General features: G+C 39.1%; 1 protein-coding gene across 1 annotated transcript in view; it reads left to right on the forward strand.

Moving 5' to 3' along the window:
• LOC104510631 (chromosome unknown open reading frame, human C20orf194) overlaps nt 1–19,754 on the forward strand; it is a gene marked incomplete at its 5' end in the record, with an annotated part of 59,974 nt that extends 40,220 nt beyond the window's left edge. The window contains 12 exons of the mRNA XM_010152947.1: nt 1,208–1,296; nt 2,565–2,723; nt 5,079–5,204; nt 7,167–7,204; nt 12,093–12,228; nt 12,569–12,655; nt 13,769–13,875; nt 14,583–14,657; nt 14,816–15,018; nt 16,714–16,779; nt 17,401–17,494; nt 19,388–19,754. Of these exons, the coding sequence (XP_010151249.1) occupies nt 1,208–1,296; nt 2,565–2,723; nt 5,079–5,204; nt 7,167–7,204; nt 12,093–12,228; nt 12,569–12,655; nt 13,769–13,875; nt 14,583–14,657; nt 14,816–15,018; nt 16,714–16,779; nt 17,401–17,494; nt 19,388–19,500 (1,293 nt within the window). The remainder of the gene's footprint in view (nt 1–1,207; nt 1,297–2,564; nt 2,724–5,078; nt 5,205–7,166; nt 7,205–12,092; nt 12,229–12,568; nt 12,656–13,768; nt 13,876–14,582; nt 14,658–14,815; nt 15,019–16,713; nt 16,780–17,400; nt 17,495–19,387) is intronic.
• Nucleotides 19,755–20,081: the final 327 nt, after the last annotated feature.

The raw sequence follows: 20,081 nt of genomic DNA on the forward strand, positions 1-20,081 counted from the left end.
CTCTTTGAATATTGCAATACGGTGGTATTGCAATATTCAATTGGTGGTAGCCTTATTTCCTGGGGTCTAATTTAGAGACCATACTGATGCTTAAATGAAGTATTAGTTAATAGACGCTTATTAATGTTTTGGAATCTGAATTTAAATATTTTTATGTATGTAAGAAAAAAATCCTTCAAAACATTGATACCAAATTCTGTAATTTCACATTAACTTAGTACCTCTGGTTTATGAGTTCCTTCTCTCTATCTGTTATGATGAATACTCATTTTCTGTGAGCATCCAAAAGTGATTTTGAGGATAGGATACACATAGTCTGCAGATGGCTATCTTCAAATATCGTGTAGTTAGAAACTGGAAGAGATAATTTGTCTGTTAGTAGCAGGAGGATGAGCAGTGTGATTTAATTTCTTATGTTCAGCACAGCACAGAGTTGTTTTAGTTGTGCTTCCTCCAGAGCTTATTTGATTACTTCTGTAGCACACTCCAGTATATAGTGTGGAAGTTGTTATGTATTTACATATACACACACACTTTGGAGGTGCTCTGACTGCTTTTCAGTGTTTCTTTGCTCTGATCCCTCTGTAAATACCACAAGAAATAAACATAATGGAAGCAGAGATGCTTTGTACAGAAAAACTGTTGGTATGTTAGAGCTGTTATTGTGCAACCTCTTCCCAATCCTCCTCAAAATGCAGCTGTGCTGGAATAGACTTTGTATGTAGCATGCTTGGTTCAATACCCCAAACCTTGAGTTGCTCTTTGAGAGCAGCTTTTTGAACGATTTTGCTCAAATACTGTTTTGTGGTTTTGAATGTAGCCTTTTCATCATAGGAAGCGTGACCTTCTTGGTGTCTCTTGCAGTATTTTGTCTGATGTTTGCATTAGTACTTAACACTGCAGACTAGATTTGGATGTAAAGGCTTTGGTAGTAGAGTCTCCTGTGTTTGTTAATTATCATTTCACTGTATTTAAGGTATGAAAAACAAGAGAAAACCACATCTTTCTAAAATGATGCGTATCTGAGTAATTGCGTGAACGCAATTACAGTTGTAAACTGTCTTGCTTTTTCCGTGGTTAGTACCACTTAACTTTGTGTTTAGATTTAAGATTTTACCAAGATAAACAGCCTTCTGTGTCTGCAGTTGTTGTAGTTAATTTCTGGTCTTCAAGGTGCCCTCCTTCTTATCTGTTCTCTATGTTTTAGGTGGTTATCACCATTATAACTGGTCTTCCAGGATGTCGCTCCAGTGATCTGTGTGCTTTTCTTGTAACTTTTAACAAGGAGCATGGAAGGTTTGTACAGTTCTGGTCTTACGGTCCAAAGCAGTGATCATACTAATCACCAGACAACTGTTCAGTGTGAAGGAAATGAAACTTTCACTTAGTTTTATGATTTTTTTTGTATAATTTGTATTATAAGATGTGTTTATAAGAATAAATCCAGTAAATATGATGAGGAACCCTAAGTAGTCTACACAGCAGCCTGTAGGGTATATTATTTCAGTTGCATTACTCCGGGTATCTCATTTAACTGTGTTACGCCAGGTAGATTTGCCTTTATATTTTAAGACATTTAACAAGAAAGATACCCCGCGAGACTTCTTTGTTGGTGTTCCATCTTGAGAATACCATGGGTATCGCTGTAGGTCTGGAACAATCACTGGTGCTACAAACAGTTTAAAATGGTCTTAGAAGTGCCAAAGGAATCCTGCCTTAAGCAGATATGGAAGTTGTCTTGTTACAACTTGAAGAAAATGGGTTAAGAGCTTCCATTTGTTGACATGTGGGAGTAAGTCTAAAATGTATTTTTCTTGAGGAGAGGACTATACTGACAGTCCTTGCTGCAGCATTGTTTTTGTCTGACCTGATTTCTATTCTACAATAGCAGGAGATATATTCAGGGCTTCTATTATATGGCAGTAAGATAAATCTACTGTAGAAATTTGCCTTCAGGAAAATAAAAAATAAAAAAGAAATTATCCTTTTAAATGTTACAGCTGAACACCTTAGCATTTAATCTTAGTAATATTCTGGACTATTGTGTGGGTTTTCTGTATTTTATTACTTTTATCTTAGGGTCTTGATATTAGCAAGCTGATTCCGAAGAGTTTTGTGATTCTGTATTTAGGGCAAACATGTAAGGTGATTCTGTAGTAATACATTTTATCATGTCTTCCTGTGAATGTCATCATCACTTTTTATTTTTGCAGTGAAATATTTTCATGCCCAGAGTCTTTTGAATTGGGTTCATATAATTTTGGGTTACTGCATCACTAACAAAAGATCAGATTTATTCACATGATGTGCTGCTTTGAAGCTGCTGTTGAACGCTGTTTTATGAAAAAACAACAGGATAAACCACAAAACCCCTTTGGCAGTAATGTAAAGAATGTGTTCATCTGGAGATGATAGAAAGCCAAGCAAATTTCTCTTCCCTGTGTGGTATGAGAGATGTGGAATCTTAGGGCTTTTTTTTTTTTTTTTGGTCACTGGTTCAAAATAAAAAGAAAACAAATTCTGTGTCAGAGCACTAAATTATTTCCATGTTTTCTGTTGTTTAGGTGGATAGTTTATCGGCAAACTATGGACAGCCCAGAATGTTTCAGTGCAGCCCACTTCCAGCGTTACCTCTCCAGTGTCCTGGAGGCTCAGCAAAACCACAGCATCCGTCAGTCCACTTACGCTAAAAAGAACAAGCGTCTCTTGGTGGTCTTGCAAGGGTAAATGTTTGAAACACTTTGAACTGTTGCACAGAATAAGGGATTTTATGTTCCCTCCCTGTTTCCAAGGCTTTTTTAAACTTTCCCATCGCTCTGTAGCAGTCATATTTCTGTGCTAAGGTGTGGTACTCTGTTAATTGTTTTATGTATGTACCAAGTTCAGCTTTTCTGCAACCTCTTAATTTCATTCCTTGTTACTCCTTTGAAACAATGGTGTCCAAAGTAACGCCTTTGCCAGACCCCCACAGCATTCTTCTCTCTAAATTGGAGAGATACAGATTTGATGGGTGGGATGCTCAGTGGATGAGGAATTGGCTGGATGGTCACATCCAGAGGGTAGTGGTCAATGGCTCAGTGTCCAGATGGAGACTGGTGACAGGTGGTGTCCCTCAGGGATCCATACTGGGATCAGTACTGTTTAGTACCTTTATCAGTGACATAGTGAGATCAAGTGCACTCTCAGCAATTTTGCAGATGACACCAAGCTGAGTGGTGTGGTTTGGATGCGATCCAGAGGGACCTGGACAAGCTCAAGAAGTGGGTCCATGTGAACCTCATGAGATTCAGTAAGGCCAAGTGGAAGGTCTTGCATGTGGGTCAGGACAACCCCTGGTATCAATGCAGGATTGGGATGGAATGGATAGAGAGCAGCCCTGAGGGTTGACTTGGGGGGGTACTGGTGGATGAAAAGCTGAAGGTGAGCCGGCAGTGTGTGCTGGCAGCCCAGAAAGCCAACCGTATCCTGGGCTGTATCCCGAGAAGTGTGGCCAGCAGGTCGAGGGAGGGGATTCTGCCCCTGTACTCTGCTCTGGGGAGACGCCACCTGGAGTACTGCATCTATCTCTGGGACCCCAACATCAGAAGGATATCCGCTGGTTGGAGCAAGTCCAGAGGAGGCCATGCAGATGCTCAGAGGGCTGGAGCACCTCTGCTGTGGGGACAGGCTGAGAGAGTTGGGCTTGTTCAGCCTGGAGAAGGGAAGGCTCCGGGGAGACCTTATAGCACCTTCTAGTACTTAGAAGGGACTTAAAAGAAAGATGAGGACAGACTTTTTATCAGGGCCTGTTGCAATAGGACAAAGTGTAATGGTTTTAAGCTGAAAGAGGGTGGATTTAGATGAGATGAAAGGAAGAAATTTTTTTCTAATGGGCTCTGAGCAACCTGATCTAGTTGAAGATGTCTCTGCTTACTGCAGGGGCATTGGACTAGATGATCATTAAACATCCCTCCCAACCCAAACCATTCTGTGACTCTATGATTATGATCTCTGAAATGACTAGAAGAAAGCAGGCTGTCAAAAATACGCTATTAAGGTGATATTGAAGTGAGAATGATTGACATGTTTTGGATAAATGCCAGTTTTCTTGTGGAATAAAGGTGAAGATCTGTTTGACATTTCCATCTCAAGTGTAGCATTTGAGAAGTAGGGTTGTCTGCAGTGTTTTCCCACTCTGCTTCTGAGTCATTAATTAACAGGTGACATATACTAGCTTGAGGGAAATGCTACCCTAAGCTGACTGGAATGGTTTTGGTTCCCAGGCTACCAAGTGTTCATCTTTCTCACTAAGGGCATATAAATGGAGCTTAGTATTTTCTATATTATGGTCCATTCTGTTAGTGCTAAAAAGCCTATTTTTTCCATGTTGGAGTTAGGTTTTCTTAAAGTTAGTAGGAGTGGTATGAAGTCCAATGATGTGCAAAATAGCATATCCTGGTAGCAGTGTGGGCTTCAGGAATGGCTAATGATGGGTTTTCTGTTCTTTCTGGGTGGTTGAGTGTTGGTATAGATTTAAAGTAGCTGGAGTTCTCCAAATAATCCATTAACTTGATAACTGACAGTACAGTTTAGAAAGATGATTATAATTGGCTGAGAAATAAACACCTGGAATAAAAACTCAGGTTCACCTGAATTTTGCTGTCATACAGAAGTATAATACAGCAGTCACTGGGGTATGATTAAAACCGGACGTGTTAGTTACAGAAGCACACTTACATTCGAATGCTGATAAGCGAGAGGTGTTGGTTTTTAATTTCGGATTTGACTTGAATCATACTTAGTGCTTAATGTTCTTGGCAGTCCGCGTCACGTGCTTGTGTTACGTTACACTTGTGCTTCCCAAAAGCAAGCTGGACTTTTCACTTGTTCGGTGAAAAGTTTATACTGCTTTTCTCTGCAGTTGTCAATAATTTATTTCTGTTGTTACTTGCAGTCAGCCTAATTTGTCTGAGTTTCTCAAGTTTTTAACTGCTTTATAACTATTTTGGTAGGCTTTTTTAGAAATCTAACATTCTTGCAAGGAATTGATTTCTTACTTCTTTCATTCTCTGACACCATATTTCATTTTGTTTTCTTAGATATACTGATGTTATTGACGTTGTACAGGCTCTGCAAACTCATCCTGACCCAGATGTCAAGTCTTCTTTCATCATCGGAGCAGTTAATACTTGTGTAGAGCCACTGAGTTGCTATATGGAACATAGGTATATTTTAAGATATTTTTTACCGATTTGAAAATAGATACATAAGTTTGAGATTACTTTTATAATAATTAGAGATATATGATGGTTAAATGCCATTGAACTGTCTTAAATCTCCTAAGACTACTAGGTAATCCAGTTTGGGTTAACTTCAAAATAGTGTTTGGTTTATAACGATGACATGTGGTTTCCACTAAGTATATAATTATATTAGTAAAAGTTCAGCTTGTGGAAGAATAAAAAAAAGATTGCCATTTGCATACTGCTAAAATAAGTGTACTCTGGCGAAGGACTTAGTAAAACCTGGACAGCCAACTGTCCTGTCTTGTGTGCTTTTTAAATCACTCTTTTTCCTTATAATCTTTTTGTGAGTGTGGCCAAAACTTGAGACGTGCATTTCAGTTTGGGTTATTGATTGTGCCACTATTTTTGGGTAGTAAATGAAGACTTTACATATTTAAAATATGGAAGTTATGGGAAGCAGTCCCAAATTATGTTGAAGAGAATGACAAAGCACGGAAGCAAAAGCATTGCAAGTATTAAAATCTGATATCCTGGGTTACTGCAGAGGCAGGGTGGGGAGGAAACGGTAGCAAAGCCAAGTCGCTGAGATTTTAAAATAGTGTGATATGGTGGTAGTATATGTAAGTGCTCTGCTCTTCAGCAAACATGGAACTAATTTCATAGACCTATCTGAAATTGTAATACTTAAATTTTGCAATTACACTTTGCAGCCAGTTTGATAAAAGTTAAAGCTGTTACAGTTTTCAGAGTCCTTAGTACTGCTGCTGTTTGTGATAAAACTCTGTGCCTCACAGCTTAGAAGCAAACTGCCCCATCGGTTTATAGAAGTGCGTTCCTTAAATTTCTTAGCCGTTTTTGTAACGCTGACCATGATGCCTCTTGTGCTCTGCACTGGTCAATAAATAGATGTTACCTTATTGCTGCTTTTTTTGTCTCTGTGACAAAGATTGTAAAGAAATAATAAAGGACTACGTAAAATACTGGTGAGTTGATGCTGGAGTGCTATTTCAACTTGTTCTTTCCATAATTATAGGAAAGACAAGTGTGTGTGTGGTGTTTTTTTTTTTAAGCTTCCTAACGTGTTACTGGTCATGGTACTGAGTAGTATTTATAGCAGCAGTAGCCTGCAATCCTTTGACTAACATTGTTTGTCTCCTGAAGTGCAGTAGCAATTGAAGGAAGAGGCTTAGCCTATGCTGTAGACTATTTGTGTTTCGCTTTGAAGTTTCTTCTGATAAGAACTTAACCAAGTAGCCATGTACTGCCAAGGCCAAATCTTTCGGTTGGGAAGTTTTGGCGTTTGATTTTTTTTTTTTTAATGTCTGACTTGAAACTTTTGCAGTCAAGAAGATCGAAACCTTCTGTGCCTTACAAAATTCATTATGGTAGAAATCTAACTCTTTCATGAGCCTAAGGTGAAGCTTTTCATGTTGAATAGTAAGGCAGGGCAGAGGAGAGACAGTTGAAGGGGAACAGGTATAGCAGTATTGATCTTCTGGAGCTCTTTTCCAGTTGTCAGTTGTCCAACACAATACTGAAGTTGGTAAAATATGTGGAGACAGCATTATGTACATACACTCTTTAAAAATGTTCACAACATGTTTGGAAGGCACAAGTCTTTACAGAAAGCTTAATATTCCTGTTGTCTAAATAGGAATTAAAGTAATACTGAAGCCTTTTTGATTTCCTAGAATACAGAATAGATTGCATGGTGGGAATTAGCTCTTAAATCCAGTAAAGAATTAAAACCATCTACGAAACTAATTTTTGGGAAAGAACTCCTGAAAGCATAACCTATGAGATCTTCCAGTTACATGGATTGAAGAAAGGAAATGTGAAAGTGGGTTGGATAGTAAGACTTTAACTGTCTGTGTACAAATGAATGTAAATGGTTTACTTAATAATATCCTGTCTTGACATGCAAACTTCTGTTTTGTTTAGGCTGCTTTTTCCCAAGTTCTTGGACCAGTGTTCACAAGGTATGTGTCACTTCTCTTGAATCTGAGCTATACAGAACAAGTAGCTGAGCCATATGGCACAATAAATACACTGTAAATGCATGTGGTCAAAGGACTGTGAAACTTTTGGAGGTAAGAACCATCTGTGCAGAACAGACAGTCTCTCTCTCCTTACGTTATAAAGCACCATGGGTTCCTGGAGAAGATGTAAGAATATGGAACATGATGCATTCTGGTTGTCCTCATCTGGAGAATGAGTTTTCTAAGACCATGAGTTAAACTGCTTACCTTAAACTGTTGTAACTGGTGTTGTGCTGTTTATCTAGGAGCAAAATGGTTTGGATCTGAGGTCCATTCTCTTTTGGGGAGGCACGAGGAAATGGATCTCTCCTTTCTGCTGTTCTAGAAAGGGAAAAATTAGCTGGTTACCTTGTTCCCCATATCCTCCTCTTAATGCAGTGTGAAGGGTCCTTACAGGGTTCGTTGAAATTGCAGCAGACAAAAAAAGCTCACTTGCAAAAGCACTGTTTCTTACCTGTATATTCAGTTTTATATCCTGACTCTGAAATGCATTGTCCTCCTTGTCAGGTTTGGAACTTAAAGCAACTGTTGGCTTAAATGGAATACATTTCTTCCTGACTTACCATCAAATATGAGCTTTAAATTTCAACAGCAGAAGAAAAATTGGCTATAGCACCTTTACAGTTGTTTTTAATAGTTGTGTCAGCTGATTTACAACATTAAGACCAGTACCTGTGGTGTATATGAGAACAGATCTCTCCAGTCAGATAATCTGCTTTAGGCAGACTATAAACCCAGCCTGAAATTGGGTAGAGCAGTGGCAGTGAAGATAGCTATATATCTTTTGTTAAGTCGCTGTCGGACTGCAGTTACTGCAGCGTGACTTTCTGATTGTACACTTACGTCTTCCCGAGTGAACCGCAGAACTAATTTTTGTGTCTGTATTTAAATGGAGTTGTCGGAGTAGGATGCTGCACTCTTTGGTTTTTTTGGCTATTTAGACTCGGCAGAGCTGTTTTGCTGCCAGAATTATGCCACTTTTTATTAATGTGTGAAGGGAGCCCAAAAGAATGAAATCCAAAAGAATGAAGTTGTGAACAAGCTGGAAACTCTGTAGGTGCTATTATGTAAATCGGTATTTTATTCTGGTTTGGAGAAAAATGTTGGTGCTACAAACTGGGGAACTGACCAGTGACTGTAGCCATGGTAAAATTGGAGAGCAGGGGAATGTTAAGAGTGAGGAATATGACAGCATCAATAACTACTGAGACGTCAAGAATGCAAGCATGACTCTCTTATGACAGAATATATTAAAAAAACCCTCAAAACTATCCTTTTTAAGTGCAGTTGTACAGATGTGATTGGGTGAAAATTTGTCATTGTTCACTGAGGAACTAGAAAATGGTAAGGACAAGCACAACTAATTTTCCTATGGTCCAAACACTGAAAGAAGGAAAAATACTGGAGCTTAGAAGAATGGTCTTCTGGCAGTGAGTTATTTCTGCATGTTGCAAGGTTTTGTCATCTAGTTTTTGCATATAAAATGTGGTATTAGATGGCCCAGAGGTCTTTTCATGTACAGCAAATTGTTTCACAGGAATAGGGGTAATTTTTGTGTAAGAAGTTTTAATAGGAATAGTATGCTTTGAACCAAGATGTGGTGCACCCTTAAACTTCCCAGACAAATGCAGAATTGTATCACATGTAGAGTGGAGAATTTACTTCTGCATAAGTGAGAATTCCTTTCTGGTGCAACAACAGCACTATTTGAGATGTTCACTTTGAGGGAGATTTGGCCTACTTTTTTTTTTTTCCTGTGCATCCCAGTATTAATCTTTGTGTTACTGTAGCATCAGTGGGCCAAGACAGTGTTGTACTGGGCGTTGTACAAATCTGAAAACAGACGCTTGCAATGAGGGTGTAAGAAAAGACAAGAGTATGGGAATTAGACTTTTGGATGGTTACCTTGTCCATGAATCTTGCAAATTCTGGGAGTGAGTGGGGTTAGCCTTTTGCTGCTGCTTTCCGGTCTCTTCAGGAAAGTTGTGTGGCTTTTTCTGTAATGAAGGGGTGCTTGTTAGCAGCATGACATCATTTTATGAGTGACACTTTTTGTTGGGAAAGCCACAAGACTAACAGAAAAGGATGAGGAGCAGGGACAACTGATAAAGCCTTGAGCGGAGTGACCAAAGTTAGCCGTTTTGCTTTGTCTCTCCCTTGCATATTTGTTTTAACTTTTTAAAAAATCTTGTCACCAGCACCATCTGTGTGCCTGTAATTTCCTTTTGTCTCAAAAAAAATATACCTTTTTCTTTCTTGCACAGAAGCTGTAAGATGACACCTTACAAGTCTAAGGGCATATTGGCATCTCTTATATATCAAGTTATTCTACAAATTAAGACATCATTGTTGTTAAATATCCCCATTGTATGTTTGGAAGCAAAGAGGATCTATTATTTTTATTTTATGCTTTACAAAAATACATATTTCTGTTTCTTTACAGTTTCTATTGAACATGCTATTCCCCAGGCTGCAAAGCTTTTTTTTTTTCTTTAGATGGATGTATCAATAAAGGAGTTAAACAAAAACTGGGTGGTATTTCACATGCGATAGAAACAGTTATGGCAGTGACAGTTCAAATTGAAAAGGTCAAAATTACTTGTTACTAAAACTGCGTAGGCATCTTCCAGTTCTCAGAAAGTTATTTTTCTTTTGGATTGCACTACCTGCCAGTTGATGCAGTATCATAGATCACTGCCTGCTCACACAGGGCTAATTTTTCTGCAATACTGGCATCTACAAGATTTACGCATAGGTGTGTGCGGAACCAAAGCTTGCAGGATCCCCAGGCTCTGAGCAGTCTTCTTTTACTTCCAAGGTTGCGTGGGAGTTTACAGGAAAGAATGCCAGCTAGTACCTGAAAGCTGTTCCCTTTAGACAGATGAAGCGGAGATCGATGGAGAAGTGAGCATGAGACAAGATGCACAGGTTTGGGTAGAGCAATATCAAAATATCTGGCTAGATATTTTATTCCTTCAATTTTTTTTCTTAACGTTAAGCTTTGCCAGTTTAGTCCTTGACAATTACGTGTTCTCTCCAAGGCCTGGTGCTTCTACCTGTAGTGTATGCTTTGTAGCATTTACATAATACAGACTTTCTATTGCTCTGTGCCAGCTTCACAGGAAGTATAACTATGTTTTTATTTAAACTTGACTTTTTAATCAATATCAAGTTTGGGGATATTAGGGGGAAAAAAAACACTGTGTGCATTACCCACAGTGTGGTGGTTGTTGATTAACTTATTCATACTTTTCATCTTAATCGCCTAATCAACATAATAATTTCCAGCATGCATGTGACTTAGATTTCTAAGCGTGCTTGCTGTTCTTCCCCCTCTGCCATCGCTCTCAAGAACAACTCTGTATTTGAGAAAACATAGCTGTTTCTGAAATTGGAGTGGAAACTTCCTGGGAGACTAAAAAAATAGATAAATACTAATGATGGAAATTTGCTTGGGCTATTATTTAAATTCTAGCTGGGAAGGGTCAGGGATGCAAGGAACCATGATTGGGACCATATGGTTTAATATAAGTACCCCATAAACATTTGGTAGAGAAATGTAAGGAAGCCTCTGCGAGGATTAGTGTACTTCAATTACTTCTGTAAAGATCAGGAATAACTGTACGCAGCAGATCATGGTGTGAGCTTTATTACATATTCTGCTTTAAGTAGTGGTGAGTTGGGGGCAGGGGGAGTGCGTCCTGGTTCAGTTGTTCATGGATACTCGAGTTCACTGCTCTGTCTTGCACTCTACTTGTAGTCAGAGGGAAGTGGCTGAAATGAGCTGCACGCCTTGAGCGAAGAGCTAGGGTTTCTTACACGTTCGGGACAATGCGGGCATCCTGGGGAGTCCCAGAGAGCTCGCACTGCAATCTCTTTGAAGAACTGGGCTGAAATTCATTCTGATGTATCGCCTTTGTGGTAGAATTGGAAAGCAGAGATCCTTTAGCACTGAAATGAGCCGGATGATAAGTGTGACATGTCATCTCCCATTTTTTCCCTTGATGAGATCCCTTCCAGCGCCCAAGGCTTGACGGCCGTGATCGTTGGTGTGCTATTTCTGATTGCCTTCAGAGGCATCTGCAGTAGCAGCAGTTGGTTCTCGTTTAATATAAAACCTGTCATATACCTGGCAAGACAGCGGGTATGACATGAAGACTGTGTTGCCATCTTCCACCTTGGAAAGTTTTTGTTTAAACAGAGTAACTGTTTCTTCGGTGAAACTGGTGGCAGTGGGTGCAAGGTGAAGAAACACTGTTAGGTCTGAAAAAGGAATTGCGTTTCTGGTGACACAGTGGGATCTTCTAGGGAATTAGAGCTTGGCATAAATAGTTATCCCATTGTTCTTCTCTGTTATCTTTTTTGATGCCTTCTGGGTTCAGACTTGCTGTCTGAATACCATGCCAGGGGTTTTCTTTAAAAACAGACAAAAAAAACCCCAACCCAAACTCAAACCTTCCCTTGTTTTTGGAAGTGCCAACTGTCAGGGTCCAAAATACTGTTTTTTAGCTGTTTAGCCTATCTTTCTACACACTGAATTTGCCAAGAGGCTTAGGAGCTTTCAGTGTTAGCATTTTTTATTAAAACCAGTCCTTCTCAAATTGATTCTTATATGAATTTGATGTTTTTATTAATTGAGTCTAAATTGCTTCTGTTAGATGAAAGGTCCTTGCTGGCTTTTTTTATTGTCCTTTTTTTTTCTTTTTAATTACTTTAATGTGGCGAGATGGAAGGAAAATAAGAGAAGAATAGCTGTTGTATCACTTAATTGTTTATTTGTCACTGTTGCATACCTGACTTCTGTAAACTATCTGATTTCCTTATGCAGGACTAGTAAGTAACGTGGTTTTTACAAGTCATGCTACAAAACAGAAGCATCCGCTCCTTATGCAACTGCAGAGCCTTATCCGAGCAGCAAATCCTGCCGTGTCCTTCATCTTGGCAGAAAATGGAGTTGTAACTAGGTAACCTTAATTGCTGTCCGGTGTTTGTCACTTTTGGCAGATGGAACACGTGCACTTAGAAATGGGTATTCTCTTGTTTTACTCTGCTAACTTATACAAAAGAGGTTTTTCTTAATTGCTTTTCATGCAAAAGGTATCTTCCCTTTATGTTTATCATCGTATAAATACAGGAATTAGGAAACGTATGTTTTTGTTTGCAGAGTAAACTTACTGTCATACTAAAGGAAAAATACTCTTAATGTTACTGTGACTAGCACATTCTAGTTTATGTAAGTAGCATACAGAGAGTGGCCATTTTATTGAACTCATAAAATTAAAAATCTTCTTTATCTCTTTATAGGAATGAGGATATTGAATTAATTCTCTCGGAAAGCAGTTTCTCAAATCCTCAGATGATGAGAGCTCGATATTTAATGTATCCTGGCTGGCAAGTATCTAGACTGAGAAATATTAAAACTATTTTTCTAATTAACTTGAAGATTAAAAAAATCCCACTAACTCAATATTTTTGTTTAAGACTACTCATTTGGAACAGGCAATAGCTTTGTAAATCACTTTTAAGAGAGAGCTGATGAGTTTTCTTAGTAGATACATGATTGCTGCCCTTCTATGGGGAAAAGGATCTTTTCTGGCCACCATTTAAATCAATGGCAAGATGACTGTTGCTTTTCAGAAGAATAGAGAAGAACCCTCTGGGAATAAGCTGGGAAGGAATGGGATGGGTGAGGTCAATAATGACCAGAGTAATTTCGTTCTGACAGCTATTCAGCCTTACTGGAATGAACTTGCTATGCCAGTCTAGCTATTAGCAGAACAATTATTCATAAGCCCCAGCAACCTTATTGACAGTCTTGGCAGAGGCTGAGGGCACAATAATCCATGGTACCAGACTTTCCATTTAATACTGAGCGATAGTTTTCATGGTTGAAGGTTCTTCACACATCTTGTTGCAGTTATCTGCACTGCACCTATTTGGCACAAAATGTAAACCTGTCATCCATTATAACTCCTGGCTGACTGTTCTCTGGTTAGGTTTACAGTGCTGGAAGCACAATTTATTTACTATACCTTGCCAGTCCTGTATGTATGTATGCCTTTATTCATAATTCTTGCTCTAAATTGGACACAAGTAAGGCTCCTAAAGTAAACTGGTACAAAGCTTGGGATGTCAGAGCTGCTTGGGGATTGTATGGAGCCAAAGAGGGAGAGAGAAAGCAGGAAAACAAAGTATTTAAAACTATTGGACAACTGTTAGTCTATTTGATAGTTTGCAAGAATACTATATAGACAGTATGTAAGAAAAAACATGTTGTGGCAAGAAGAGCATCACAGAGTTCCGAGCACTTTGAGCAACCTAATGCTGTTAATATTGCATTTTCATGGGTGTCTTAGAGAAGTGAGCTTAGTATTTTTCTTCCTATGAGCAAGGGTTACCTGTGTTTGAAATAATAGGTGTTCCTTTCAAGAAGTTTGTTAGATGAAAAGCTCCAGCGCGTGTGTCTTCTGTAAGCTGAAGGTGTGTGTGTATTTTTACCTTAAGGTATGAAGGCAAATATGGAGCTGGGTCTGTCTTCCCTCCGATGGTTCAGATCTGTGTGTGGTTTAATCGTCCTCTAGAGAAAACACGATTTGTGACCAAATGTAAAGGTACCAACGAACTTTGACTGACTTGATTTAAATCCAAGTTTGCAGTACTGAGGAATAGAGGGGAAGGAAGGCACTGACGTAGCACGGTTATTTAATTACTGCTGAAGTAAACTTTTAATTGCATATTCAGCTTTCCTTCCATAAAGTACAGTAAATGATCTCCTTTAGTGTCTGCTCTGGAAAATCGACCCATGATTTTGTTCAGATGAAAATCTAATTTACTCTTTGGCTCGTAGACACTTGAGAGACTTATATTCATATGCCTGCTTTTTATTTTATGTTTAATTTTGCTTAATAGTGTCAAAATGCAGTTTATAAGTGATCATCATCTTCTGCTTTTTATGCCAAATAATTCTTTGTAGTTACTAGAAAATAGGCTCAACTCTGTGTTAGGCTAGCAGAGTAGATATATAATTATGCCTTTCCTTCTTTCCTTAGCAAAACAGTGTTAAGGAGCACCATTTTACTTTCCACACATACTGTAAGCGTTCATTCTGCCAAACACATGTTATTTCCCACCTACCCCATAGCAAAGAAATGAGAACATATAGAAATGTTACGTAGTGGGGCTCCGGGGGACACTGCAGCTTTTTCCCCTGAAGCACTAGGACGTGGATTAGAGACCTGTAGCATAGGTCTGACCAGAGGCTACACCAAGCAAAAATTAAAATAAGTGAGATAATCTCTTCGTCTTCTATTTCAAACAGCCATTAAGTCATTGCTCAAGCCAAGTCCTTTTTCTGGAAACATTTATCACATCATGGGCAAAGTTAAGTTTTCAGGTAAGGGCAGATTACTACTTATGCATCGTATTGTGACGGCACTATGTGTGTATGTATTTGAAAACTCTTTCATGTACTGTATTCTGTCTACACCAACGTGTTGATGTTAAATTAGGTTAGCAATTATCAGGACATTTCTTCTGTCTTCTCCTTGATAGATTCGGATAAAGTGATTGAAGTCTGTCACAACACATCATCGAATTCACTAAGCCTTGTGCCTGTTCAGGAGGGGCCAACTCCTCCTGATGCAAGAAGTGATAACAGAGATGGCAGCAGTCAACAGGAGTGCTTCCTTGTGTTCATTGGCTGCTCTCTCAAGGAAGAAGATATAAAAGACTGGCTCAGAGAAACTGCAAAACAGGTTCGTGGCCATGTTCAGTGTGGGTTGGCATTTCCTAACAACAAAAGGAATAATTGTAGTGTCTCCATGAAACCTTGTTTGTTTTTTTTAAATCTCCTTTCTCTTCTACCAAGGTATTAGCATTCCAGTGTGTAAATGTATTTCAGATAGAGGCTAACAGTTTTCAAATGTGTATTGTAATTTTTATATTATTTTAATGTCTGCTACAGCTTATTCACAGGTTGATCTGCTCTTGAACGCTTGAGCAAATGGAGTATGGCCAGAATAAACACAAGATGATTTAGCTGAGACATGATTGCCAAAAGCTAAAGTGTAGTATGAAATAAATCTTCCTGAAGTACCTGAAGACTGCAAAGCTGAAAACTTGTTTTGATTCACTAAATTAAACCTCCTTGGAAGTAATCCACTGAAATGGAGGCTGTAGGTTTTTTCATTGTCTTGCTTAATTTGTCAAATGTGCAGCTCTGTAAGACTTCATGTATTTCTGCATGGCTAACATACCTATGCAATAGAAGCTGGAGTAGCTAACAGGGAATATACACATCGTAAGAAGCCTAGAAGGCACGTTTAGCAGTTGTGATGTCTTGCTAACTTCACGCAGAGACTGGCACGACCTGACTGGGAGTGCAGGACAAGGTGGTTCACTGCTACATAACCACATAATGCCAGCAGGTATTACTTCTGCTAGGCTGCATGTCAAGGTCTTGGGAAGTGAGTCTTGAGGCTTGATTCAGAAATATGCTTGGACAGAAACTATTCAACCACACAAACTGTGGATTTTAGCACTCGAGTTGGAACTTGAGCCTGTAGTTCCAACTGTGCCCTTTCATGATGCCCATTTTGAAACATTTGTTAGTTAAAAATACTCATGGTTACTTCTTTATGGCTTAGGATTTGTGTAGTACCTCTAAAAAGTTGTGTAGGAAATGAACAGAGTTTCCTGCAGTCTGTTGTTAGAGCTGTTTCCAAGGATCTTTAGGTGCTTACCTCTGTTCTCCTAGCAGGTTGTGTTACTTCAGAGAAGTATACATTTTCTGTGATGAAATCTCATGTGATATACCCAGAGCATGGGTAATACATGGAGACAAATGCTTTTGTCATGTAAGAAAGCACTCTGTGGAATCCTATTTTAATTTTATGAAAACTTGGAATTTAAACGCCACCTCAAGTATAAAGTTCTTCCTCTTGGAGCAGTTCAAAACTACAAATAGCTTTTGTACCGTCTCACTAGTCAAGACTAATTTAAGCTTTCAGATAGTTCTGAGAGTTACTGCATGTGGCATGAAAGAAATAAATTATGAAACTTTTCAGACTAAAAACTGGGTTGTTTTTCTGTTCATGTGCCAGATTATTTTTTTTTCAGTAGAGCTGTATTTAGATTGTGTTGTTTAAAATACTTTTAGAAATTGTCATCTCTAACGGTGCCTTATGTAAGATCACTTAATTTTTACTTTTGCTTTCAGAACATAGTTGTGAGTGCCTTAATATAATTGAATAATTCTGTCTACAGATTAATTGTAAAAACATGCTTTTAAAAGGAGTACTTCAGTGCTAGGCTTGAGCATGATAGCATGTGTTCATAGATTTCACTGCCTTTACTCACGTTTTCAAAAAAACTTACTTTTCTGTGTGTTGGTTTTTTAATGTAACTTGTCACTCAGTAGGGATATAACTGGGGTTTAATTCTTCACACAGAAACCTCAGAGGAAAGCCCTGAAAACCAGAGGAATGCTAACCCTTCAGGAAATAAAAAACATTCACGTGAGTAAAAGTAGTTAATAGCAAGCCCTTCTTTTTGGCCCATTTTCTTAAATATCCGTGTTTGTGGTAGAGCACCTCCCATACTTGCCTTAACAAGTGTGTTGAATACTGAACTATTATGGCACTTGCTGCCTTTTGATATACTCAAAACACAAGTGAGGCTGTTCAGGAGGGATTTGAGATAGAAATCTTGGTGTCATCTTAGAATTTTAAGTTAGTTGTGCAAAGTAGGAGGAGTATAAGCTTTCACTTTTGTGCTGGTGACCATCTGTCTGTGTGTGTCCTTTCCCACCCCCCACCCTGCCCCTCTGCGGGTTGTCACTTGCAAATTAGGATCCTAAATGCCCTCATCAACTACCTTTAGGTTCTATCTCTAGAATTGGGTTCCTAAGAATTCGGCATGGCTGTGATTAGTGTTGCTGTACCTAACTCAATCCACCGGTCTATATGGATGCCATTTGTCATACTGTCTTTTCAGAGTGCTCCTGTATAGCCTGCAGCCATACCTTCCTGCCTGGCTGTTAAATTCAGCAGAAGGAATTTTTTTTATCTGCTAGGACTGTCTCTAAGCAGTTTTGAGTTTTAAATGTTTAATGTATACCGTATTCTTTCTTCACGTAGGTGAAACGCCACTTGGATCCACTTCCGGCTGGTTATTTTTACAACGGGACTCAATTTGTGAATTTCTTTGGTGACAAAATGGATTACCATCCATGTATCCTTTAAAATGTGGGGGGGGGTTGGTGGAGGTTTTAGCTAGGCTACAAGCTATGCAAATCTGAAATGTAGACTGTAAAAAACCAAATGATGTGGTGAAGAGCCAGTTTGATTTTTCAGGTAGCGATATGAAGTGGAAGGTTTTGTTCCTTAAATCTGTGCCTGGCTACCTGCCATTTAAAACTTGCTATTAAAACACTTCTTCAGAGGTACGCTCTAAGAAGCAAAATAGAACTAACAAAACAATCCCCAAACTGTACGTTAGCTTACACAGAGAATAATTTATGCACCGCAGCTTGTCAAAGAAATATTTTTCAAACTAAATAGTGCTGTAATACTGCTTAAATGCCTGGTCACGACTGATAAAACTTCCAAGTGAATATAATTTTGTGTGTGTGCTTATGCGTGCGCACACTCAAGTAAAAACTATTAGGGCTGTTTTGGGTTTTACTGCAGTAGCCTTTTTTCTGCCGTATGCCTTTGTGGTGAGGCTGCTGTTAAATGATTGCTCTCGTTTTCTAACTTGGGATGAGAAGAACATTGGGTACAGTGTAGTAACATGCACAGGGTGTTCAGAAGTAGGTGTGCAGGTACGTGTTTTTTGTCGTCACTTGTTAAACTCCTGTAAGCAGGTAGAACCTTATTGAAAAACTACTTGAGCTTAGCAAGCAGTGTGACTTGCTTATCAGTTTGTGATGTACGCAGGTTTAGAAATGCACTGTCCCTGCTGGTCTTTGGTATCGGTGACAGAACAGGAACTACAGCTGAAGTAGGGTCCTCTGGCTTTCTTTCCAGAAATTTTTATTTTTTAATTTAAACCTGATCATATTTTTGTCTTTGGCAAAAATGCCAAAGTAGTACTAATGTTCCCACGTATTCCTGTTCTTTCTGGTGTCCATAACTTGTATTGCTTTTTTCTTTTGTTTTATTTTTGGAATTTCAAATTTGGTTTTATATTCCCAGTTTACTTTTCGCTTTAACTTTGACAAACTTCACAGAAAATTCCAAGTGGGTTCTGTGTTTCTCTTTTGGAATAAGAACAAACAGTTATTTTCTATGCCCTATGGGACAACTTTAAAATTTTAAATGAGCAGACTTCTGTCTGCAGGGTAAGCTCCTAGTTATGGTATACAGGCAGAAAACAGCCTAACAGCAAACTTGGCCTTCAATATTCCCTAGACCTCGGCCACCATCTGGATGTTTGACAATAAAAGATACAGGCTCTGGTTAACCACTTCTGGGTGATTTGAGTTTTGGCCAGAGTGTTTTGGACTTCCACTTAACTGAAATAGCTGTAAACATCTGCAAACCTGCTGTAGCTGTGATGTTCTTATATTCTTCCTTGTGATTGGGAAATGTCTATTGTGCAACTACTTTATTCCCCAGTAACACAGAGGAGTTGTGGTTAGGTCTGACTCCCAGAAGGTAATATAGGAAGAGCAGCTGAGGGAACTGGGGGGTGTTTAGCCTGGAGAGGAAATGTGGATTGGTCTCGTCTCCCAAGTGACAAGTGATAGGACAAGAAGAAATGGCCTCAAGTTGTGCCAGGGGAGGTTCAGATTGGATATTAGGGAAAATTTCTTCCCAGAAAGGGCTGTCAGGCATTGGAAGGAGCTGCCCAGGGAGGTGGTGGAGTCAGCATCCTTGGAGGGATTTAAGAGACGTGGATGTGGTGCTCAGGGGCATGGTGTAGTGGTGGGCTTGACAGTGCTGGGTTAATGGTTGGAACTGATGGTCTTAAAGGTCTTTTCTAATATAAAGATGCTATGAGTTCATATTGAATTTATGCTCCCATTAAATGTCCCTGAACTGGCACATCCTTCAAACCTGCATGTTCTTTTGTAATGAACGCTGTTTGCACAAATGTTTTTCCTTAGTTTTTAAAATTTAGTAATGGACCAGTTCATGAACGATTACTTGGAAGAAGCCAACAGGGAAATAGAGAAGTACAACAGAGAACTAGAAGAACAAGAGTATCATGATCTCTTTGAGCAGAAGACATAAGCACGTGTGTTCTATGAATTTCTGAACCACCTACTATCAGAAACCAAAAATGCTGTTGTCCTTGCTGGTTAACTAGAAAACTAAGTGAAATGTCAGTTCTCAGCACTCCTTTTAAAACTAAGAGATCATTCCTGTGAGGTTGGCATTTTAATATGGTAACTGCTTAGCTGTTTGTGCTGTCAGGTTTGCTTCCACTTCACCTTAGTTCCAGACTGTAAAAAGCGTCACCTGGAATCTCTGGCTAGTAGTGGAAACTTATTTAAAAGAAGAAAAGACGCAAAACTATATTTCCTAGTTGGTCAGAATGTAATCATGGAATTGGTCTGTCGTGCAGATAATGAAACCACTTTAATCTCTGGGTGCCCCTTGAAACTTGTTGCACAGGAGTATTAATGAGCAGTGGTATATGGCAGTATGTGGGATTGGGGGATGTTCCCAAAGCGAGAAATGGGGGAACATCTGAAAAACTGGGAAGAGAACCAAATCATACAGCTGTGAGGGTGTTCCCAAAGCGAGAAATGGGGGAGCATTTAAAAAGACCAGGAGGAGAACCTAGTCCTACAGCTGTGGGGGTGTTCCCA

Source organism: Eurypyga helias, unplaced genomic scaffold (assembly GCF_000690775.1).
Source record: "Eurypyga helias isolate BGI_N326 unplaced genomic scaffold, ASM69077v1 scaffold986, whole genome shotgun sequence".
NCBI lineage: Eukaryota > Metazoa > Chordata > Aves > Eurypygiformes > Eurypygidae > Eurypyga > Eurypyga helias.